Here is a 25,034-nt window from a genome sequence, read left to right as displayed (position 1 = left end):
CCGCTCAAGTGGCCTCCGCTGTGGCGGCACTGGTATCCACCGACCGGCGTTTTAATCTGGAGCCTCGCTTGCCCATCTGTTGCCACTTCGATTTGTCCACAGACACACTGGGCAGGCGCCCTTCAGCAGACAGAGGCGATCCCACAAATCCCAGTGGTTCTAAGAGCGGGCGAACGTCGGCCTCGGAAGTTATTATAGAGGTGGTCCCACTGATGGTGAATGACAGTCCACAAGGGAATAACCAACGATAGCGGATGTTCTCCTGGCGCAAAAAAGAGGTCATGGCCTGTAGATCTTGTTTCTTTAAAGTGGTAGGAGATAAATCGCTGTATAGGGCAATGTCGTGCCCCTCCCAGGAAATATTTCCCATTTTTCGAGCCTGTTGCATGATCTTTTCTTTGTGGGCATAGCTGTGTACACAGGCGATAATATCCCAGGGGACATTTTTCCTTGGGGCGCCCAGAGAACGATGTGCCCTGTCCAGGACAACATCGACATCAGAAAGTGAGTCCTCTGCTTTCCTGGCATTTAAGATAGCTCTACAAATCTTGCGCACCACAAGGTCTGCGTCCTCAAAACCCTCAGTTTCGGGGAATACCTCTGAAGCGGATATTAGACCTCTGTGAGCGATTTTCCAAGTCTTCCAGTTTGAGGGCAAGATCCTCATTATGTTTCTGAAGCTCAGCCATATCAGATTTAAGAGATGAGATATCTGCACTTTGATCCTCCATCAGCCCCTCAGTATCTTCTATGCATTTTCCAAGCTCCAGGAGCTCCGTTCTAAAATCAGTAAGGGCTCCTTGCATGTCAGACCGCAGAGACTGAATGTCTTTTTGGATCTCCTGAAACCATAATTGAAAATCTGCTGTAGTTGGGCCGCGATTAGCCCCGGGGGATCCTGTCTTCTCCACGTGGGAGTCAGTAACGGCATCCACCATTTTGTTTTCGTCCGGGTCCGCCTGAGCTCGCAGGGCCGCGAAACACGATCCGGGCGCATCGTAGGAAAAAACGTTTAAATCTACAGTTTTCCTCCACGCCGTCATCCCGCGGTAATTCGCACTGCCAGTCGGTGCTTGGGAACCGGAAAAACGCCGTTTAGTGGCCTTTAACGAGGGGGCGAGTCGGGAGCTACAAGCTCACGCATCTGGCTGCATCGCGTGACGTCACTTCCCCCCCCGCTTGGGGAAATTTCAGTGGATGCACAGAGTTACAGAACTGGAGGTGCAGGATTTCTATTGACATTCTGTCCCTTCCTATTTATATTCCAGACTTCACTCTCATAGCCATGTAGAATTAGTTGAATGAGGCTATCAAATAATTTTATAGTAGTTTTCCTAGAAGTGTGAAACTGGCCAGTTTTTTTAAATTACGCAGAAGACCCTTTGGACTTTTTTTTTTTTTGCAAAATAATTTTTATTGGGAGGAGCATGAACAGGCAAGAAGTCCCGCACTCAGCAGGTACATCCAATATACTGAACATCCAATACAACACAAGGTGTTTAAACAAACTTACAACAGCAGAGACCATCCTCATGTCCCAGCCCACCAGTCTTTCTATTTTCTCCCCATACCAGTATCCCTCAGACCACTAACATTTACACCTCACTCTGCTGCATGCACACCACACACCATTCACAGCACCACACACTACCCTTCCCCCACATTCCCCCATCACCCCCTCCCCCTACTGAGACCCTGAGTTACACCAGTCAGGCTCGCCTAGGGCACCTAATCCCCTTGCACTGGCCCTGGGGCCATCCCTTCCATCCCGCCCAAAATATCTTGTAACGACTTTGTCAGACCGTGTCCTCCTCACTCCCCAACTCTTTAAAATATTACTACCTCCCCCTCCCACCCCCATCCTGGTGTTTCTGAAATTCTAAAATCAGGCAGCTCCTCCCTTCCCTTCCACCCACCCGAAAGGATTTACATTATTGCAGCACCCCTACCCCTCTTCCCCTGACCCTTCTGATTCCCCCCCAATACCTTTCATTTGATTGCCAGGAGCAGGACGAAGGCTTCGTGTGGATTGGCAGACTAGATAGGCCGTATGGTCTTTTTCTGCCATCATGTTTCTATGCACAATGAATATGCACAAGATTGATTTGTAGGCACTGTCCCCATTATATGCAAATTTTTCTCATGCATATTCATTGTGAAAACCTGACTGGCTGGGTGTGTCTCAAGGACTGGGTTGAAAATCATTGCTTTAGAGCAAATGTGACTGTTTTTGAGTTGATCACAAGCTGCATTAGAGCATCTGCCATTATCGTAGAGCATTAAGACTGTCTTTGTATTAATCACAGACTGTGGATGTGATAGATCTGTCTATTTTCTAGATGAAGGTGGTCCCCCAAAAGCATCTTGGGGAATAAACATCATAAAAAAACCCAAGAAATTTCCCCCTCGAGCCTTTGGGGTGAGACTAGAGGACTGTCAGCCAGGTGTTGATAACAAAGTGAGTACTTTGAGGATTTTGTGTATTGTGAATCCCCCCCACCATATATTCATAAATGGTAACGTGAGCCCTGCATGTTTCAGAGGGTCCCCTTGATCGTGGAGGCGTGCTGTAAACTGGTGGAGGAGAAGGGACTGCAGTATGTGGGCATTTACCGAGTGCCAGGGAACAATGCTGTGGTGTGCAGCCTCCAGGAGCAGCTCAACAAAGGAATGACTGAAATCAACCTGCAGGATGAGGTGGGAAAGCTTAAGCTAGGGCCCTGGATCTCGGTCTGTTTTCACTTTACATCACCGCCCTTTCCCTGCTCTTGATCTGTGCTCACCATGCCCGGCTCTATGTGTTCATACTGCATCTCTCTCCTGGCCCTGGGTCTGCTCTATCTGTGCTCTCATCTTTGTATTCTCTGTCTGTGCTCACTTTGCACCCCATCCCTCCCCTCAACCTGTGCTTGCTCTGGCTGTGTTCATCTTGTACCCCCACTCCATCCCCCATTCCTGCTCTGCCTATGCTCATTTTACACACTCAGTCTGTGCTCACTTCACACCCCCTGCCCCTTCCCTGCTCCATTCTTGCTCACTTTACCATCTCATCCTTGCTTTTAGTCTGTGCACACCTTACTACACATGAAATAAGGGACTTAACTCTTGCTTTTCTCTTACCAATTTATTTTTTTGTAGTATACAGTTCTCTAGGGATAAGCAGGACAATCAATAACCAGTGGGTGATAACACCCCCTCCCCCCCAAAAAAATTAATGAGACAGAACAGCAGGCAAGAGTTATGCTATACTGATATGTTTGCATTTTAAGGCTGGAGTCAGTCTGAATGTATGCTTCCAGCCTCGGAAACACTGCTCAGTCTACCACAATATGCAGCTTAATTTTTTTTACAAGTCTCAAAGCAATGGGGAGGAAAGAGGATATTTTTCTTCTTTTTCTTCAGTATTTTATCTTCAGAATTGAGTTTCTTAGCTCCACTCCTTTTCAGGATGATGGACAAGCCGGGGTCCAAGCAATGCCTCCATTGCATCTCAAAGATATTTTCTTGGACCAGCATGTTTGTTGCCTGGGACAATCTGCAATGTGCTCAGTTGTGCAGCATGTTCTCATGTGTCTCCAAGAGCTAGGAGATCAAGGAGCCATGTTTTAAGGGATTTTCTGGAGTCCTTTCAAGCTTCCATCTCCTCAGTGAAGAGGAAGCATTCCCTCCCTCAGAAGCTGTCACCTAACTTAAAGAAGATGCAGTCCTCTCATGATCAGTACTATGACAAGGAAACATTTTGGCACACACTCCCTTTCCCTTCAGCCTAAATTATGTGCTTTGGTGCCAAACCAAATCGGTGCCTCACCATCCACTCAAAGGTCAGTCAGAAGCACTTGCTTTTGGTGGACTCCCTTCTTGGCATGGAAACTTGCATGGCACCAATAACGAGCAAAGGCCCTGCTCCTTTTTTCGCACAGAAACTTCCTCAGCATGGATTCTAGTCTCAGCACTGAAGGACTTAAATGGGAAATCTCTGTGAAATCTTCTCCTTGTATGCAGTGAACTCCAACACTAATGCCAATTTTGTTGCTCCATTCAGACAGTTCTTCTGCTGTTACTCTAACTGAGCAACATATATTTGTGAGAAAAATGTGGGTGGATTTTGTGAAGAGTTCTCTTAAATATCTCCCATTTTGGATTCGTTGACTTCAGCCTCAAATAAAACCAAGTTCTCGTGATTCCCCTTCCTCTAGGGAGAGTTATACCAGAGGAGGCACTTATAGTACTTTCAGATTCACAAAAGGTTTCTGTCATCTTACTTTTCATTCAGACAATAAAGACTACACTAGGCTTCTCCCAGGACAAGCAGGATGGTAGTCCTCACAGATGGGTGACATCATCAGATAGACCCCGGGACGGAATACTTTTGTCAAAATTTCTAGAAACTTTGACTAGCACACTGAGCATGCCCAACATGCCACTGACCCCGCAGCCACGTGGGGTCCCCCTTCAGTCTCTTTTTTTCCGCGGTGCAGTTGCCTCGCAGGTTTTTTGGAGCTCTTCGGGTTCTTTCTTGAAAAGAAAGGAATTGTTCTTTTTTCACCAGTTCTTTCCTGCTCCGGGGTCCCCCTTTGCAAGTCAGTTCCTCCAGCATTCAGTAAGTAAAATCTTTGCGTTGTTGCGGTCGGTTCCTGAGCGTCTCCCCCTTGGTGACTGCACATAGTCTTTTTTCGATGGCAACTGGCTTCTGGAAGTGCCCACAGTGTCCTTGGACTATGTCCATTACGGACCCGCATGACATTTGTATTCTCTGCCTGGGGCCTTCCCACGATGTTCGTCAGTGCCCCAGTTGTGCTCAGATGACACCCAAGGGCCGGCACGCCCGCCTAGATAGGTTGGAGCACCTGTTCGGTTCCCAACAGTTGGCTCCATTGACTCCAGTCCCAGGGATGTCGGGCCAGGGTGATTGTAGTGACCCAGGGCCATCACCCTCGTTGGCCGGCCGTGAAGAAAAGGTCATGGGGTATTGCCCCTCGCCCACATCGGGCCAGTCCAAGACCTCGGGATCATCTTCCTTGGCACAGGAGAAGGACTGGGCCGAGCACCGACACCGGCACCGACGGTTGTCACCGCATGGTTCCAGCACTGATACTGGAGGGGCACCAGCCTTTCCCGAACCCCCTTCTAAGTGGCCCCGGGGCAAGGAGGCCCCGTCCTCCTCCAGACCTGGGAGCCCAGGTCATTCCCCACCGATTCTGGTGTCGAGTACCGAGCCTCCACGGACCCCCGTGGACACTCCAGCTATGCCTCATCTGCCTTCTCCTCCCTCATCACTGCTCACTACACCTAAATTTCGAGAGGAGTTTGACCACGTGGTTCAGCAGGCGGTGCTCCGTGTCCTTTGGGGTCTTAAGCAACCACCGGCGCTGGCCCCCATGCCGACGCCAGAGCCATCACCCTCAATGTTGGCACCCCTCCTGGAGATGCTGGATGTGCTGCTTGGTGCCCTACCAACGCAGCTGGTGCCTGGAGGTCCTTTGGTGCCCCATCCTCCATCGATTCCCTCCTCCGATACCATCCCAATTCTGGGATCCTCAGAGGAGGAGGATGCAGCACCGCGCCTGCCACCAAGGGCGGCGCCATCAGTGCCCGAGCCCGGTCTCGGGCTATTGGGTGCCCCGGACTATCCGGGTCCACCAAGGTCCTCGATGGCCCTGGTGCCCTCGATGCCTGCACGGCCTTCGGCACCAAGGTTCTTCGACAGACCGTCAGTGCCGGTGCCTCGGGACACAGGATCTAGCCTCCCTTCTCAACACAAAGGATCATTGGTGAGGAGGAGGCCCCTTACAATCTTTGGGGCGATGATTCCTCCGAGTTTTCCTCGGAGGCCTTAGATGATCTCCTGTCTGAGCCTTCGTGTCTGGACGAGAGGCACTACGCGCCCCCGGAGGACTTGTCCTTCGCCAGTTTTGTTCGGGCAATGGTGGAGGCTGTGCCTTTTCAGCTGCTTACTGAAGAGGATGCCCACCATAAAATGTTGGAAGTCCTTCAATTCGTCAATGTCCCAAAGGAGGTGGTGGCTGTCCGGGAGCATGAGGTTCTCCTTGAGCTCCTCTACTGGTTATGGGAGCAGCCAGGCTCTGTCACCCCAGTCAACCGGAAGATGGATGCCATTTATTTATATAGCAGGCCCTAGGTTTCCAGAAGAGCCAGCTCCCGCACCAGTCCGTGGTGGTAGTCAGCTCTGAAGAAGGCCAAATGATCCTGTACTCACTCTTCTGCCCCTCTGGGGAAGAAACAAAGGGCCCTGGATGCCCTAGGCCGCAAGGTCTTCCAGGGGGCGATGCTCATTGCCCGGATAGCAGCGTATCAATTGTACATAGATCAGTACAACTGCAACCTCTGGAAGCAAGTCCAGGAGCTTTCTGAAGGTCTCCCGCAGCAGTTCCAAGAAGGCTTGGAATCCATAGTGCAGAAGGGTTTTGAGGCTGGCAATCACGAAGTGCGAGCAACCTACAATGTCTTTGAGACGGCGGCAAGGGTATCAGCAGCCGGTATTGGTGCCCGGCGTTGGGCCTGGCTTAAGGTTTTGACCTCTGCCCTGAAGTCCAGGAAAAGCTGGCCGACCTTCCATGCACAGGTGAAAACCTGTTCAGAGACAAGGTCTGGGACGTGGTGGCCCAACTAAAGGACCACCACGAAACCCTGTGACAGCTGTCCGCCTGCACCTTGGACCCCAGGAAACCTTTCTACAGGCAGCGGAGATACTATCCTCCTGCCCCTCAAACTTGGACGTCTCGGGCTGTCCCTAAGGGCCATCTACACAAGCAGCAGGTGTCTTGGGCCCAGCCCGTGTCTCAACCTGGCCCTGCGGCGAGATTTTGACTGGCGCAGAGAGAGCAGCAGCCTAATTCTGGTGCCTGTTTGCAAACTGCTGGTCCCCCTTCACAACCGACCGCTGGGTGTTAACCATCATGAAATGGGGCCACTGCCTGAATCTTCTCAGCATTCTGCCAGACTCCACTCCCTCACTGGGGTGGGGCCATGTGGAACAATCAACGACTCTTGAGTTGGAACTCTCAGCCCTGTTACGGGCCAAGGCCATCGAGCCGGTTCCCCATGCCCAGCAGGGCCAGGGGTTCTACTCCATGTACTTTCTCATTCCAAAGAGAACCAGGCGGCCTCTTTCCCATCAACCTTCGAGCCTTAAACAAGTTCCTGAGGAGAGAACAGTTCAAGATGGTTTCCTTAGGCACCTTGATTCCCCTTCTTCATCAGGGGGACTGGCTCTGCTCTCTCGATTTGCAGGATGCCTATGCACACAGCGCCATATTTCCGCCTCATCGGAAATTCTTGCACTTCGTGGTAGGCCAGCAGTACTTTCAATACAAGGTTCTACCCTTCGGCCTCACCTCCGCACCCCGGCTCTTCACCAAGTGCCTGGCAGTGGTGGGAGCACATCTACGCCACAAAGGGGGCATGTGTTCCCATATCTGTACATCAGGAGTTCCACGAGAGAAGGAGCCCTTTGGGCCCTCCACTCGACAGTCGGAGTGCTCCAGTTACTGGGGTTCCTCATCAATTATCCAAAATCTCAGCTGATGCCGTCCCAGCGGCTCAGCTTTATTGGAATGTACCTGGGCACCACAGTGGCCAGGGCATTCCTCCCCAGCGATCGTGTGGCAACCCTGGCGGGGCTGGTTCGGTCCATTCGCCACCGACGGACGGCCTCCCCCCGCCTGCTTTTGCGACTGCTGGTTCACATGGAGGCATCGGTGCATGTCACCCCGATGGCTTTCCTGGCCATGAGGATGACGCAGTGGACCTTGCATTTCCAGTGGCTCCAAGCCTCTCAGGAACTCTCCATACTGGTCCAGATAACCGAGCCACTCCAGAACTCCCTCGCCTGGTGGGAACAAAAAGCCAACCTAAGCAAGGGCTTCCGTTTCAGCCCCCTCCTGCTCAGGTGATCCTTACCACCGATGCCTCCAACATTGGCTGGAGTGCACATGTAGGAGGCCTCCACATGCAGGATGTGTGGTCGAGGCCCGAGGCGAGATGCCAGATAAATTTCCTGGAACTCCAGGTGATGTGGTATGCCCTATGTGCTTTCCAAGATCGCCTGTCCCACAAGGTTGTCCTGATACAGACGGACAACCATGTGGCCATGTAGTACGTGAACAAGCAGGGGGGCATAGGCTCCTATCTGCTCTGTCAGTAAGCTGCACAGATCTGGGTCTGGGCCCTGTCCAGGGCCATGCTCCTGCGAGCAGTATACCTGGCAGGAAAGAAGAATGTGGTTGCGGACTACCTAAGTTGGACGTTCCACCCCCACGAGTGGTCCCTCAACCCCTCCATGGCAGACAAGATCTTCCACAGGTGGGGTCTGCCTGAGGTGGATCTCTTCACGTCCCCTCAGAACCACAAAGTGAGTCGCTTCTACTCCCTGTACAGGGAGGACAGAGAACCAGCCATGGATGCCTTCGCCCAATCATGGAGCGCTGTTCTCCTATACGCATATCCTCTGATTCCGCTAATAGGCAAGACCCTTGTGAAGCTCCAGTGGGATGGGGGCTCCATGATCATGATAGTCCCACTTTGACAGCAACAGGTCTGGTTCTCGATCCTGCGAGACCTGTCGGTCCTGGAGCCTATATGTCTGGGCACCTCTCCTGACCTCATCACACGGGATTGGGGCAGGCTGCACCAACCTAACTTCTGGTCATTGGCCCTTACAGCCTGGATGTTGAAAGGATAGTTTTGCAATCCCTTGACCTTTCAGATAACATCTCGCAGGTCCTGGTAGCTTCTTGTAAACCTTCCACACGGAAGTCCTACCAGTTGAAGTGGAGGAGGTTCTCGGTCTGGTGTGCAGAGCAGGGTCTTAACCCTTTCACCTGTCCCACGCCATGGCTCCTGGACTATCTGTGGCATCTCTCATAGTCGGGGTTGCAGATTACTTCGATCTGAGTTCATTTTAGTGCCATCAGTGCCTACCACCAATGGGTGGGTGACACTCCGATCTCGGTGCAGCCGTTAGTGGGGCGCTTCATGAGAGGCTTGCTATAATTGAAGCCTCTGCTGCATCCTCCTGTTGTGGCCTGGGATATCAACGTGGTGCTAGCGTGGCTCATGCAGTCTCCATTTGAGCCTATGCGTTCCTGCGAGTTTAAATATCTCACCTAGAAGGTTGTCTTCCTGGTGGCAATTACTTCCGCCCGCAGAGTCAGTGAGCTACAGGCCCTGGTGACCTATCCGCCTTATATGAGGTTCTTCCATGACAGGGTGGTGTTACGCACTCACCCTAAGTTCCTGCCTAAGGTGGTGACTGACTTTCACTTGAATCAGTCTGTTATGCTACCCACCTTCTTTTCAAGGCCACACTCCCACCAGGGTGAGCAGGCTCTGCACAACTTTGACTGCAAACGTGCTCTGGCATTTTACCTGGAGTGCACTGCAGCCCACAGGCAGTCCACCCAACTCTTCGTCTCCTTTGACAGAAATAGACTTGGGGTTGCGGTGGGCAAGCAGACCCTATCCAATTGGTTGGCGAACTGTATCACTTTCTGCTATGAGCAAGTGGGCCTTCTACTTTGAGGCCGAGTAAAAGCGCACTCAGAGAGCCATGGCAGCATCAGTGGCCCACTTCCGTGCAGTCCCTATTGCTGAGATCTGCAAGGCCGCGACATGGAGTTCCCTCCACACGTTCACAGCCCATTACTGTCTGGACAAGGACAGTGCCTTCGGCCAGTCTGTCCTTCATAACCTGTTCCAAGTGTGAGAACCCAACTCTCTCTGCCTAGGGCCCAATATGTGGTTCATGCTGCCTCCTGTTGTTGCCAACAGCACTCCTGTTGTTGTGCCAGTTGCACATTATTAGGTGTCTGTTGGCCCTCTATGTTCCAGGGGCAGCCTGCAGCTTGGTATCAACCCATCTGTTAGGACTACCATTGTGCTTGTCCTGGGTGAAAGCAGAGTTCTCCCAGGGCAGCAGGATGTTAGTCCTCAGGAAACCCACCCGCCACCCCATGGAATTGGGTTCGTCTGCGGTTTGTTATTTTATTTTTTGCTTGTCTTTTTCACTTTGTTACAAGACTGAAGGGGGACCCTGTGTGGCTGCGGAGATAGTGGCATGCTGGGCATGCTCAGTGTGCCAAAGTTTCTAGAAAATTTGACAAAAGTATTCTGGCCAAGCTCCATCTGATGATGTCACCCATCTGTGAGGACTAATACCCTGCTGTCCTGGGAGAACACCTGTTACAGGTAAGCAACTCTGCTTTCCTTTGGGTCCATCTCTACAGCCTCCTAGGAGCATTCCTCCTCTAGAGGACAATTCATAGCCTGCTTTTCTGCCAAAATATGATAACATATTTATTTCCATGCAGCAGCAGATGGAACTTAGGGATCTTTTTGGCTTATTAAACTTCATTTTGTGTCCCAAACAAGTGGTTGCTGTACCAGTGCACAGATTTCTACAAGAGCTTCAGTCAAGGATTTGGAAGATGTTATGGCCACCGGCCGCGGCAAGCTGTGACCGGGGCCAACCGTCATGGCCGCCAGCCGCGGTGGTCCGCAGCCGGGACCAGATACTTACCCGTGACGGTGGGTGGGCCCGGAGGCTCCTGCAGGAGCAGGGAGCCTCCTCGGGCATTCTTCCCACGGCCTTGGTCGCTGCCCAGGCCGGCCGCGGAGCCCAGTGGGACCGAGCTGACTCCTCCCTCTTCCTGGCTGCATAGAGCTGCTTGCGTGGCTGAAGAATAGATTTAAAGGGGCCATGACAGGAAATGTCATGGCTCCCTCCTGAGGCTCCTCCCTCTTTCCAGGTATTTAAGGCAAGGTCTGCTCCTCAGACCTTGCCTTGGTATTGAGATTCTGGTCCTGGATCCTGTGCTGGCGTTCCTGATCGCTGTTCCTGATCTTCATCCCGCTTCTGTTTTCCTTCCTCGTTGGACTGATTCTTGGCTCCTGACCTTTGGACCGGCTTTCGTTCTTCTCCCGGGTTGACCTTGGACTGGCTGCGGACCCTTCTCCTGGTTTACTTCTGGACTGGCTGTGGACCCTTCTCCTGGATTGCGTTTGGACTGGCTGCGGACCCTTCTTCTGGCTTCGACCTTCGGAACGGCCTTCGACTACTCTTCAGCTTTTACTCCTGGACTGACTCGACCTGCTGGAGGCGCCAGCCATCTGGAACCTACGACCTGCAGGAGGCGCCTGCATCCAGACCAATCTTCAGTCTTGAGGGAGTCTTCTAAGCCCCAGCGGCCGGGTTCCTACTGGCTCCTCCTGGGGGAACCGCGAGCTTCCAGGGCAAAGTCTTTACTCGACGGGTGAATGTTCAAGCCTTGCCCTCCGACGGTAGGGACCAGAGAGAGTTAACTCCCTCTTTGGCAGTGCTAACCTTACCTCGAAACAGGGGTCCACTTCCGGATCCGTAACAGAATACCAAGGCCATGGACCTGGCAGAGGCTTCCACTTGCCAGGCCATTCCTGGACTAGCCCAGAAAGTCATGGAGCAGCAACGGATATTGGAATCTATGGCTACCTCTCTTGAGCGACTCAATGCCCATCTGGATTCCATCGCCGTGGCCCAGCCAGCTTCTCCTGCATTTCCACCATCAGCCGTGGGGCAGGGTAATGCCCATCCTATGATTTCTTTGCCTATTCCTCCACGTTATGATGGTGAATCTCATTCATGCGAAGGAATCCTCGATCAATGCAGTATGCATTTCCAGCTACAAGCTTCGCTTTTTCCGGATGATCTAACTAAGACTACATATATTTTATCTTTATTGGGAGGCAAGGCACCAGCATGGGCTTCTCCCTACTGGAGGCGATCAGATCCTATTCTGCAAAACCTTCCTCAGTTCCTGAAACTGTTTCAAACAGTATTTGATAATCCAGGAAAACAAGTGGTCTCAGGCTCCAAGCTTCTTCAACTCCGCCAAGGAGGTCCTCCGTTGATGGATTACACCATAGAGTTTCGAACTCTACGCACAATTAAACTCTGGAATTTGTTGCCAGAGGATGTGGTTAGTGCATTTAGTATCGCGGTGTTTAAAAAAGGATTGGATAAGTTCTTGGAGGAGAAGTCCATTACCTGCTATTAAGTTCACTTAGAGAATAGCCACTGCCATTAGCAATGGTAACATGGAATAGACGTAGTTTTTGGGTACTTGCCAGGTTCTTATGGCCTGGATTGGCCACTGTTGGAAACAGGATGCTGGACTTGAGGGACCCTTGGTCTGACCCAGTATGGCATTTTCTTATCTTCTTATGTTCTTAGCAGAACTCCATTGGGAGGAGAACTGTCTCCGGACTATATTCTTGGAGGGACTGTCATCTAAAATTAAGGATGAAATGGCGACCCGAGAGTTGCCTCGCTCCTTGGACTCTCTGACCTGGTCACCAGGATTGATCGCCGTTTACATGAAAGAACTCGTGAAGGACTTAATACCAGTAGAGAAACTGCGGTGTCTAGTCCTGTTCGTTCCTCGACCCCGGCAGTACGATCTACAGCCAGCACAGAGAGGCCGGGCAAAGAACCCATGCAGTTGGGTCGTGGACCTCTCTCTCCTGAAGAAAGGCAAAGGCGACGTAAGGCAGGCCTCTGGTTATATTGTGGAGGAGTGGGTCATCTCATTGCGAGCTGTCCTACGCGTCCGGGAAACTGCCAAGCCTAGGGTATATTGGGGGAGTAACCGTAGGCATCACTACTCCTGCTCCTCCACTCACACTACAAATAACCCTGCTTCTAGGAGATCACCAATTTTCTACTTTGGCGTTAGTAGATTCCGGGGCTGGAGGAAGTTTCATTCTGCAAGATCTGGTAGAACAACTACATATTCCTACCAGTCCATGCCCCAAGCCGTTAATCATCTCTTCCATCCACGGAGATCCTCTGCCAGGAAAAATAACTCATCACACGATTCCCTTGGATTGCCATATTGAACCAGATCATACCGAAAGCATCACCATTTATATCATTCAGAAAGCCATTCACCCAGTCATTCTTGGGATTCCTTGGTTACAACGGCACAATCAACAGTTTGACTGGACATTACTAAGACTGGTTCAGTGGGGGCCAGCCTGTCGTGGAACTTGCATTAAAAAATCCAATGCCTCTAGTACCAGTATCTGCACCACTCGTCTGGAGGGCCTGCCTTCCCAGTATGAACAATTCATCGATGTTTTTTCTACGAAGGCTGCAGATATGTTGCCTCCGCACTGGGAGTTTGATTATACCATTAACTTGGTTCCTGGAACTTCCCCACCGCGTGGTAGGGTTTATCCGCTACCTGCATTGGAGACTCGTGCTATGACTAAATATGTTCAAGAAAATCTATAGAAGGGATTCATTCAACGGTCCAAATCTCAAGCTGGGGCCGGGTTTTCTTTGTTGGGAAAAAAGACTGTACGTTACGCCCCTGTATTGATTACCGTGGACTTAGTGCAATTACCGTTAAGGATCGATACCCTCTTCCTCTGATAGTGGAGCTTTTTGACAGCCTACAGGGAGCCAAAGTGTTCTCTAAACTGGATCTGCGAGGAGCATATAACCTAATCAGAATTCGGGAGGGTGATGAATGGAAGACCGCTTTTAACACCAGAGATGGTCATTATGAATATCTTGTTATGCCCTTCGGATTGACTAATGCCCCTGCAGTGTTTCAGCATCTCATTAATGAAATTTTCCGAGATCTACTTTATGTATGTGTAGTAGTCTACCCCAATGACATTCTGATTTTCTCCTCCAATCTATAGACACATCGGCAACATGTTGTTCAAGTGTTACAACGCTTAAGAGAGAATCGTTTAAACGCCAAGATCGAAAAATGCATCTTTGAACAGGAATCCTTACCCTTCCTGGGGTATATCATTTCCAAACATGGCTTCCAGATGGATCCTTCCAAATTAAGATGTATCCAAGAGTGGCTCCAGCCTAAAGGATTACGGGCACTTCAGCGTTTTCTTGGATTCGCAAACTACTATCGTAGTTTTATCAAGAACTTTTCCAAACTGCCCGCACCCCTTACCGCGCTTACCTGTAAAGGGTCTAACGTCAAGGAATGGTCTATCGAGGCTGAACAGGCCTTTCAAGTGCTTAAAAACTCTTTTTTACAACAACCCTGTCTTTGACATCCTGACCCTAAATGGCCATTTATTGTGGAAGTGGACACTTCTGCTGAAGGAGTAGGAGCTGTTTTAAGCCAGAATGACATCTCGGGGACCTCCCATCCTTGCTCCTACTTTTCTAACAAATTTTCTTCAGCGGAGCGTAATTACTCCATCGGGGACAAAGAATTGCTTGCCATAAAACTGGCTTTTGAGGAGTGGCGGCAATGGCTGGAAGGAGCGCAACACTGAATAACGGTATATACGGATCATAAGAATTTGGTATACCTTCAACAGGCTCAATGGTTGAACCCGCGCCAAGCTCGTTGGGCTCTCTTTTTTACACGTTTCCACTTCGAACTGCGGTATCGCCCAGCTAACAAAAATGTTAAAGCCGACGCCTTGTCCCGATCATTTTCCACTGAAGACACAGAGGAACCCATTCAGCATATTATAGATCCGGCCTGCATCACCCTAGCTGCTACCTTCACGGTTCCACCTGGTAAAACGGTGGTTCCCAAGAGATTGCGGAATAAAGTATTGGCCTGGGGACACGATTCACAACTAGCAGGACACCCGGGTCGAGCCCGGACTCTGACACTTTTACAACAATACTATTTGTGGCCTGGAATGTGTAAGGACATAAAAGCTTATGTGGCTTCCTGTCCAACCTGTGCCCAACATAAGATTCCTACAGGGAGAATACAAGGGCTGTTACAACCATTACTGGCACCCTCCAAACCATGGACTCACATCTCCATAGATTTCATCGTGGAACTTCCGCCCTCAGAGGGCAATACTGTTATGTGGGTGGTAGTGGACCGGTTTTCAAAAATGGCCCACTTTATCCCACTAGCCTCCCTCCCGTCTGCTCCTCAGTTGGCACAACTATTTATGTTCAAAAAGTATGTTTCCCTACATTGGGTTCAATACAGGTATTCTATATGATAGATTCACAAACAATATACCCGTATTCACATCTTAAATATTTTACACATTTTATTCCATGTATTTTAAAAAAACATACATAAAACATACTCTACGTTTGCATACATTCATTCATCCATTCATTCCACTAAACACCATGTTATGCAGAATCCTTTAAAAGTTAACATCAAACACATAAATGTTACACAAATATTGCAATAAACCCCAATTACAATGTAAACATTTCCCAATCGGCGCCATTTGGAGTATTGGCGGGACGGCGATTTTGAGTATTGGGATCGGACGGACGGCGTGAAAGGAGGTCGCTCCCGGACCCCCGCTGAACTTTTGTCAAGTCTTGTGGGGGTCAGGAGGCTCCCCCAAGCTGGCCAAAAGTCCCTGTGGGTCCAACGGGGGTCCCGGAGCGACCTGCCGTCCGACGCCAGGACTCAAAATGGCGCCGATAGCCTTTGCCCATACTATGTCACAGGGGCTACCGGTGCCATTGGTCAGCCCCTGTCACATAGTAGGAGCACAAGATGGCGCCGATGGCCATGTGACAGGGGCTGACCAGTGGCACCGTAGCCCCTGTGACAAAGGCTATCTGCGCCATTATGAAACTAGCACCGAGGGTCTGAGTGAGTTCCCGGACCCCACCGCTGGACCACCAGGGAGTTTTGGTAAGTCTTGGGGGGGTCAGGAGGGTGGGGGGGGTTTAAATTTTTATTTAGGTCGAATAAAACAGAAATCTGTTTAATACGTGGGGAGTCACGATGCGTTTCGCCTCCCCACGTATTTAACAGATAGCAAAAAATAAGTTGCGGATTGCAAATACGTGGAAAACAGATGCACACCTCTAATCGTCATATTCCTTTCCAGATCATTTATAAATATATTAAAAAGTAAGGGTCCCAATACAGATCCCTGAGGCACTCCACTGCCCACTCCCTTCCACTGAGAAAATTGTCCATTTAATCCTACTCTCTGTTTCCTGTCTTTTAGCCAGTTTGTAATCCACGAAAGGACATCGCCACCTATCCCATGACTTTTTACTTTTCCCAGAAGCCTCTCATGAGGAACTTTGACAAACGCCTTCTGAAAATCCAAGTACACTACATCTACCGGTTCACCTTTATCCACATGTTTATTAACCCCTTCAAAAAAGTGAAGCAGATTTGTGAGGCAAGACTTGCCTTGGGTAAAGCCATGATGACTTTGTTCCATTAAACCATGTCTTTCTATATGTTCTTTGATTTTGATGTGGCTGCTGTCGCCCATGCCTCTCTCCAGATGCAGCTACCAATGTCTAGGTCTTTGTCCCTACTTTGCCGCTGCTGCTTGGACTCAGGCCTATATTTAGGTGTGGCCGTCAGTGCCCATCCACAGGCCTCTGTCCCCACCTCTCTTCCATCACTCACTCCCCATAACGCCACGGCATAGTTCTCCTTGTTGGCTGGAAGACACACCATGGGGAGCGGGCACAGCAGTTCATGACTCCCTTTGTCCCCTTATGTGTAATCTTGCTGTTTTGTTGATGGATCTGGAAAGTCCCATCAGCCTTTCTGTCTTTGCCATTGGCTGCAGGTGATTAAACAAAAAAAAACTTTCTCCTTCAACCGGATCTGATTAGGGAAAGAAAAAATATGGCGAACAGAGTCTGGCTTATGGGACATGATTTAAGGGCCTCTTGGACAGTATTTTCCAGTCTCTACTGTTAAATTCCAGGACAGCAGTTCACCGCTTATACATGCTATAGTGCATGTATTCATTACTCCAGGACACTGAGTAATGTAGTGAATGTATCATTAGATCAGCTTATGATGTTTATGACAATTCTTCATCAATAACCACTGGAGTAAGAAGTCTAGTTCCCTGTGTGTACCCGGATCAGTCCATCTCCCCCTATCAGCAGATGGAGACAGAGAAAAAAACTCACTGACACTGTATGTAAGCAACCGTGCCACCTGCAGTTCGTCAGTATTTCTCTATCTTCAGCAGATGGCAGAGGCTGTTAATCTTGCAGTTCTGCAGTTGACTAATTTTTTTCAGCTAATGTTTTTCTTTTGAGTCTTCCTCCCGGGGGTTTCTTTTTTTTTAGAATCCTTAGGGTTCTTCCCTTTATTTTATTTATTTAGTGCTTTTTTATACCGACATTCATGATACAGATCATATCATATCGGTTTACAAGGAACAGGGGGTTATAACTTTAACATTAACATAGAGGAAAAAAGGGCAAAAAGTTACAATAAAACAAGGGTAATGGAACTAGGGAGAAGAAGAAGCCAGAGGTAGACAGACACTCGATAACTAAAACCACTCATTTACAGTGTCTGAAAATGGAGTGAACTGACTAGACGGCATTAGTGTAAGAACTATGGCATAGCTGAGACAGGCCTGAATTAGGGGAAGGCTTGTTGAAACAGTCAAGTTTTGAGTTTTTTCCTGAACATCAGCAGGCAGGGTTCCTGTCTAAGATCAGGGGGAATAGCATTCCAGATGGCTGGCCCCGCTGTCGAGAAGACCCGTTCTCTAGTGGCTGAATGATGGGTGGATTTGGTTGGAGGGGCACGTAGAGATCCTTTGTAAGCTTCTCTTATAGATCTTGAAGAGGAGTGTAGAGTGAGTGGGTATTGAAGGTCTATGGGGACCTGGTTGTGAATGGTTTTATGAATGATGGTGAGGGACTTGTGTAGGATTCTAAAGCTTATAGGAGGCCAGTGCAGGTTTTTGAGGATGGGTGTGATGTGATCTCTTCTGTTGGTATTAGGATTCTAGCAGCCATGTTTTAGAGCATCTGAAGAGGTTTGGTTGAGGAGGCGCGGAGACCTATCAGCATAGAGTTGCAATAGTCTATCTTGGAGAATATAATGGCCTGGAGGACAGTTCTGAAGTTGTGAAAGTGCAGAAGAGGTTTGAGTCTTTTTAGCACCTGTAGTTTGAAGAAACAGTCCTTAGTTGTGTTATTGATGAACTTCTTTAAATTCAGATGGTTGTCAATTATTACTGCAAAATCTCTTGCTTGAGTGACCAGGGTGTTGAGGTGGGTCCGCTGCTGGATATCGCTGTAGTCAGGAGAAATAAGGAGGAGTTCCGTCTTGGCAGAGTTAAGTACAAGGTTTAAGCTGGTAAGGAGGAGGTTGATAGCTTGGAGGCAGTTGTCCCAGAACTTAAGTGTTTTCGCAAGGGATTCAGTTATAGGGAGCAGAATTTGTACGTCATCGGCGTAGAGATAGTGTTTTAGTTTTAAGTTAGTTAGTAGCTGGCAGAGGGGAAGGAGGTAAATATTGAAGAGTGTGGGGGACAGTGAAGAGCCTTGAGGTACTCCTAGTGATGAATTGATGCGTGGGGACTCTTTGTTGTTGATTTTGACTTTGTAGCCTCTATTACTGAGAAAAGAATCAAACCATTTGAGGACTGTTCCTGTTATCCCAATGTCGGATAGTCGATTTAGGAGGATGGGGCAGTTCACCGTGTCAAAGGCCGCCGAGATGTTGAGAAGTACTAGTAGGTACTTCTCGACTGGTCCTTGTCCGGTTGAGGTGGCCGAGCTAGGGGTTGGTACCCTTGTGTGTGCTTGGTTTGGGCGCCGAGATGTCGAGAAGTACTAGTAGGTACTTCTCAACCGGTCCCTGTCCAGTTGAGGTGGCCGAGCTAGGGGTTGGTACCCTTGTGTGTGCTTGGTTTGGGTGCCCGTGAGGTGTAAATCTGGTTGTCCAGATCCCTCCCTTCACGAGGCCGCTGAGGCAGCTGCAGGCTCTTTACAATACTTTTTTACAATAATTTTTGGCTATTTTTGCCTATTTTTCAGGTTCTACCATGGCCTCAGGGAGTTCTTCTATATATTTTTCCTCCGTGACCGATGGTGGGCAAGGTTCTACGTCGCATAGAAAAGTATTGTAGAGAGGTGATTCTGGTGGCTCCAGAGTGGCCTTGGCATCTGTGGTTTGTAGATCTGGTCAACCTGGCGGTGGACAGCTCGCTTCGCTTCGGCCACCTGACGTGTCTTCTTTGACAGGGTCCTATATTTTTTGACCAGGCTGCTCGCTTTTATCTAGTGGCATGGCTTTTGAGAGGAGGTGTTTGAAAAGGAAAGGTTACCCAGATTCAGTAGTCACCACATTGTTACAGTCTAGAAGGAAGTCTACTAACCTCTCATGTTCGGGTATGGAAGATTTTTAAGTCCTGGTGTTCCGTCAGGGGAATTCACCCTCTTAGGGCCTTAATTCCTTAAATATTATCTTTCTTACAGGATGGCTTTACCAAGAACTTATCTCTTAGTTCTCTTAAAGTGCAGGTAGCAGCACTGGGCTCTCTTGGTGGCAAAATTGAAAGTTCCTCTATTTCGTCTCATCTGGACGTGATTCGTTTTCATAGAGGTACGATGAATCTTCGTCCTCCAGTTCGGAAATCTTGTCTGTCCTGAAATCTTAATCTAGTTCTTAAAACTCTATGTGAACCTCCCTTCGAGCTGCTCCGAAGGACTATGTTAAAGGATTTGACACTTAAGGTAATTTTTCTCGTCGCCATTTGTTCGGCTAGAAGAATTTCTGAGTTACAGGCATTATCTTGTCGAGATCCTTTCCTTCAGATTTTGGAATCCGGAATTTCTTTACAGACGGTACCTTCCTTTTTACCAAAGGTGGTTTCAGCGTTCTATGTCAATCAGTCAGTTGGAACTTCCGGCTTTTCCTAACTTACCGGCATTGGATCCTAATGTGAGGGAGCTCAAACGTCTAGATGTTCGGAGAGCTTTATTGTGTTACCTCGAGATTACCAATGACTTTAGGAGGTCCGATCACCTCTTCGTGCTGTGGAGTGGTCCTAATAGAGGCTCCAAGGCTTCTAAAGCCTCTATTGCACGATGGTTAAAGGAGGCTATTTCTTCCGCGTATATTACACGGGGTCGTCCAGTTCCGGAAGGCTTGTGTGCTCACTCCACACGTTTGCAAGCGGCCTCATGGGCGGAATTGCAACTTGTTTCCCCACAGGAAATCTGCAGAGCGGCGTCTTGGAAGTCGCTGCATACTTTTGCAAGGCACTATCCCTTAGATGTCGGGGCTCTGGCAAACCCTTCCTTTGGCGAGAGTGTTTTTCGAGCGGGACTCTCCAGGTCTCACCCTGGGTAAGGGCTTTGGTACATTCCAGGTGTCTGGACTGATCTGGGTACATACAGGGAAAGGAAAATTGATTCTTAAGAACATAAGAACATAAGAAAATGCCATGCTGGGTCAGACCAAGGGTCCATCAAGCCCAGCATCCTGTTTCCAACAGTGGCCAATCCAGGCCATAAGAACCTGGCAAGTACCCAAAAACTAAGTCTATTCCATGTAACCATTGCTAATGGCAGTGGCTATTCTCTAAGTGAACTTAATAGCAGGTAATGGACTTCTCCTCCAAGAACTTATCCAATCCTTTTTTAAACACAGCTATACTAACTGCACGAACCACATTCTCTGGCAACAAATTCCAGAGTTTAATTGTGCGTTGAGTAAAAAAGAACTTTCTCCGATTAGTTTTAAATGTGCCCCATGCTAACTTCATGGAGTGTCCCCTAGTCCTTCTACTATCCGAAAGAGTAAATAACCGATTCACATCTACCCGTTCTAGACCTCTCATGATTTTAAACACCTCTATCATATCCCCCCTCAGTCGTCTCTTCTCCAAGCTGAAAAGTCCTAACCTCTTTAGTCTTTCCTCATAGGGGAGTTGTTCCATTCCCCTTATCATTTTGGTAGCCCTTCTCTGTACCTTCTCCATCGCAATTATATCTTTTTTGAGATGCGGCGACCAGAATTGTACACAGTATTCAAGGTGCGGTCTCACCATGGAGCGATACAGAGGCATTATGACATTTTCCGTTTTATTCATCATTCCTTTTCTAATAATTCCCAACATTCTGTTTGCTCTTTTGACTGCCGCAGCACACTGAACCGACGATTTCAATGTGTTATCCACTATGACACCTAGATCTCTTTCTTGGGTTGTAGCACCTAATATGGAACCCAACATCGTGTAATTATAGCATGGGTTATTTTTCCCTATATGCATCACCTTGCACTTATCTACATTAAATTTCATCTGCCATTTGGATGCCCAATTTTCCAGTCTCACAAGGTCTTCCTGCAATTTATCACAATCTGCTTGTGATTTAACTACTCTGAACAATTTTGTGTCATCTGCAAATTTGATTATCTCACTCGTCATATTTCTTTCCAGATCATTTATAAATATATTGAACAGTAAGGGTCCCAATACAGATCCCTGAGGCACTCCACTGTCCACTCCCTTCCACTGAGAAAATTGCCCATTTAATCCTACTCTCTGTTTCCTGTCTTTTAGCCAGTTTGCAATCCACGAAAGGACATCGCCACCTATCCCATGACTTTTTACTTTTCCTAGAAGCCTCTCATGAGGAACTTTGTCAAACGCCTTCTGAAAATCCAAGTATACTATATCTAACGGTTCACCTTTATCCACATGTTTATTAACTCCTTCAAAAAAGTGAAGCAGATTTGTGAGGCAAGACTTGCCCTGGGTAAAGCCATGCTGACTTTGTTCCATTAAACCATGTCTTTCTATATGTTCTGTGATTTTGATGTTTAGAACACTTTCCACTATTTTTCCTGGCACTGAAGTCAGGCTAACCGGTCTGTAGTTTCCCGGATCGCCCCTGGAGCCCTTTTTAAATATTGGGGTTACATTTGCTATCCTCCAGTCTTCAGGTACAATGGATGATTTTAATGATAAGTTACAAATTTTTACTAATAGGTCTGAAATTTCATTTTTTAGTTCCTTCAGAACTCTGGGGTGTATACCATCCGGTCCAGGTGATTTACTACTCTTCAGTTTGTCAATCAGGCCTACCACATCTTCTAGGTTCACCGTGATTTGATTCAGTCCATCTGAATCATTACCCATGAAAACCTTCTCCATTACGGGTACCTCCCCAACATCCTCTTCAGTAAACACCGAAGCAAAGAAATCATTTAATCTTTCCGCGATGGCCTTATCTTCTCTAAGTGCCCCTTTAACCCCTCGATCATCTAACGGTCCAACTGACTCCCTCACAGGCTTTCTGCTTCGGATATATTTAAAAATGTTTTTACTGTGAGTTTTTGCCTCTACAGCCAACTTCTTTTCAAATTCTCTCTTAGCCTGTCTTATCAATGTCTTACATTTAACTTGCCAATGTTTATGCTTTATCCTATTTTCTTCTGTTGGATCCTTCTTCCAATTTTTTAATGAAGATCTTTTGGCTAAAATAGCTTCTTTCACCTCCCCTTTTAACCATGCCGGTAATCGTTTTGCCTTCTTTCCAACTTTCTTAATGTGTGGAATACATCTGGACTGTGCTTCTAGAATGGTATTTTTTAACAATGACCACGCCTCTTGGACATTTTTTACTTTTGTAGCTGCTCCTTTCAGTTTTTTTCTAACAATTTTTCTCATTTTATCAAAGTTTCCCTTTTGAAAGTTTAGCACGAGAGCCTTGGATTTGCACACTGTTCCTTTTCCAGTCATTAAATCAAATTTGATCATATTATGATCACTATTGCCAAGCGGCCCCACCACCGTTACCTCTCTCACCAAGTCCTGTGCTCCACTGAGAATTAGATCTAAAATTGCTCCCTCTCTCGTCGGTTCCTGAACCAATTGCTCCATAAAGCTATCATTTATTCCATCCAGGAACGTTATCTCTCTAGCGTGACCCGATGATACATTTACCCAGTCTATATTGGGGTAATTGAAGTCTCCCATTATTACTGCACTACCAATTTGGTTAGCTTCCCTAATTTCTCTTAGCATTTCACTGTCCATCTCACCATCTTGACCAGGTGGACGGTAGTATACCCCTATTACTGTAGTCTTCCCTGATACACAAGGGATTTCTACCCATAAAGATTCAATTTTGTATTTAGTCTCATGCAGGATGTTTATCCTGTTGGACTCTATGCCATCCCGGACATAAAGCGCCACACCTCCTCCCGACTGCTCCTCTCTGTCATTGCGATATAATTTGTACCCCGGTATAGCACTGTCCCATTGGTTATCCTCTTTCCACCATGTCTCTGAGATGCCAATTAAGTCTATGTCATCATTTACTGCTATACATTCTAATTCTCCCATCTTACTTCTTAGACTTCTGGCATTAGCATACAAACATTTCAAAGTTTGTTTTTTGTTTGTATTTTTATTCTGCTTTTTAATTGATAGGGATAAGTTAGAATTTTTTAGCTCAGGTGAGTTTTTAGTTACAGGCACTTGGACTACTTTTCTAATTATTGGAACCTCACTGTCGGGATGCCCTAATTCTAATGCATCATTAGTATCCTTTAAAGATACATCTCTCCGAACCATGCGCTGCTCAGCGACTGTCGGCTTTCCCCTTTGTTCTAGTTTAAGTACCACGGATCAGTCCAGAGCCCACCCAATTAGAAGGGGGTTATATTAAGGGGAGAGTCGTCCGCTCAGCTGAAAGATTGTTCTCTGTTGCATTCCATGTTCTTGTTAATTGTTGTTTAATGGTTCCATATTTTTTGCCTTTATCTGCTTTGATATAGATATATACTGATGAACTGCAGGTGGCACGGTTGCTTAGATATGGTGTCATCGAGGTTTTTTTCTCTGTCTCCATCTGCTGATAGGGAGAAATGAACCCAAGTGTCTGGACTGATCCGTAGTTCTACAGGAACGAAAATTAGCAGGTAGGAATCAATTTTCCTTTTGACTTCAGGCTTGCAGTCTCTGTGAGAATGTTCACGGAAAACTTGCTCATGCCCCATTTACTGGGGATAATCTCTTTTGGAGAGAAGATAAGAGACAGTAAACCTTATTTTGCTACTGTGCTTTATCCCATCATCAGCAACATCAGAACGAACATCAGCATCTCAGAAGACCCTTTTTCAGTACTATGGAAGGCAACATTTCTATCCTGAGAGACGATACCAATTTTACCCTTATCAACGGCCTCAACCCCAGCAGCAATAGGGCTAAGTGGTATCCCAAGGCAGGAATAGATGTAATAAAAAAATCTTATCAGCAGCATCAAACAAAGTTAAATCAAAGTCTTTTGACTGCAGTTCTCACCAAATTTCCCTATCATGATTCAATAATCTTCCAATGTAGGGAAAGCTACAAAATGTTTTCCTGGCTTGGTCACTGATAGCAAAAGACTGGTGGATTCATTCATGCAGGATACCACAAACTTCACAGACATTCCCCTGGACAATCTGCCAAACAAGCATCAGCAAAACTCAGATCAGATAATGCTTCTGCAGCAGAAGATATCAACATTCCTCTTATCCAGTGCTTTGGAACTTGTCTCAATTCAGGAAAGGAACAGAGGATTCTATTCAAAGTACTTTTTGATACCTAGGAGGCCTGGAGGTTTTCATCCCATTTTGTATCTCACAATCTCACCAAACATCTCAAAACAGAAAGATTCAAAATAAATTCTGTGGGTATCATCCTCCCTTAGTTGGACATCAACTGTTGGCTGACCGCACTTGACCTCAAGGATGCTTATAATATTCTAATTTACATATTCCACAGGCGATTCTTGTGCATTGTAATCAAGGATGCTCATTATCCATATCTAGTTCTCTTTGACCTCTCAGCTGCATCCAGAGTGTTCACAAAACACCTTGCTGATATTTTCTGAGTATTAAAAAATGTCTTTCTGTTCCCTTCTTTGGATGACTGGCTTATTTCCAGACTCTCCAAAAGATTTATTCCTCTCCATCTCACAACATAAATACTTCAAACCCAAGATTTAAGAACATAAGAAACTGCCATTCTGGGTCAGACCGAAGGTCCATCAAACCTAGCATTGTGTTTCCAACAGTGACCAATCCAGGTTACACGTCTCTGGCAAGTACCCAAAGATTAAATACATCCCATGTTCCCAGTATGTACAGGATCAGTCCAGAGAAGTGGGTTGTGTATCCCTACCAGCAGATGGAGTCAGAGAACCAAATCTTTGGGCACTGCCATATATACTAGAGTGCCACCTGCAGTCCCTCAGTATTTCTCTGGCTCCAGCAGATAGTAGA

The 25,034-nt window shown here is 47.7% G+C and overlaps 1 protein-coding gene across 1 annotated transcript in view; it reads left to right on the top strand.

Moving 5' to 3' along the window:
• ARHGAP23 (Rho GTPase activating protein 23) overlaps window positions 1–25,034 on the top strand; it is a 389,525-nt gene that overhangs the window by 260,520 nt on the left and 103,971 nt on the right. The window contains 2 exon segments of the mRNA XM_029573609.1: window positions 2,340–2,458; window positions 2,542–2,697. Of these exon segments, the coding sequence (XP_029429469.1) occupies window positions 2,340–2,458; window positions 2,542–2,697 (275 nt within the window).

The sequence above is a fragment of the Rhinatrema bivittatum genome, chromosome 12 (assembly GCF_901001135.1).
Source record: "Rhinatrema bivittatum chromosome 12, aRhiBiv1.1, whole genome shotgun sequence".
Taxonomy (NCBI): domain Eukaryota; kingdom Metazoa; phylum Chordata; class Amphibia; order Gymnophiona; family Rhinatrematidae; genus Rhinatrema; species Rhinatrema bivittatum.
This window is presented reverse-complemented; position numbering and strand designations above follow the sequence as displayed.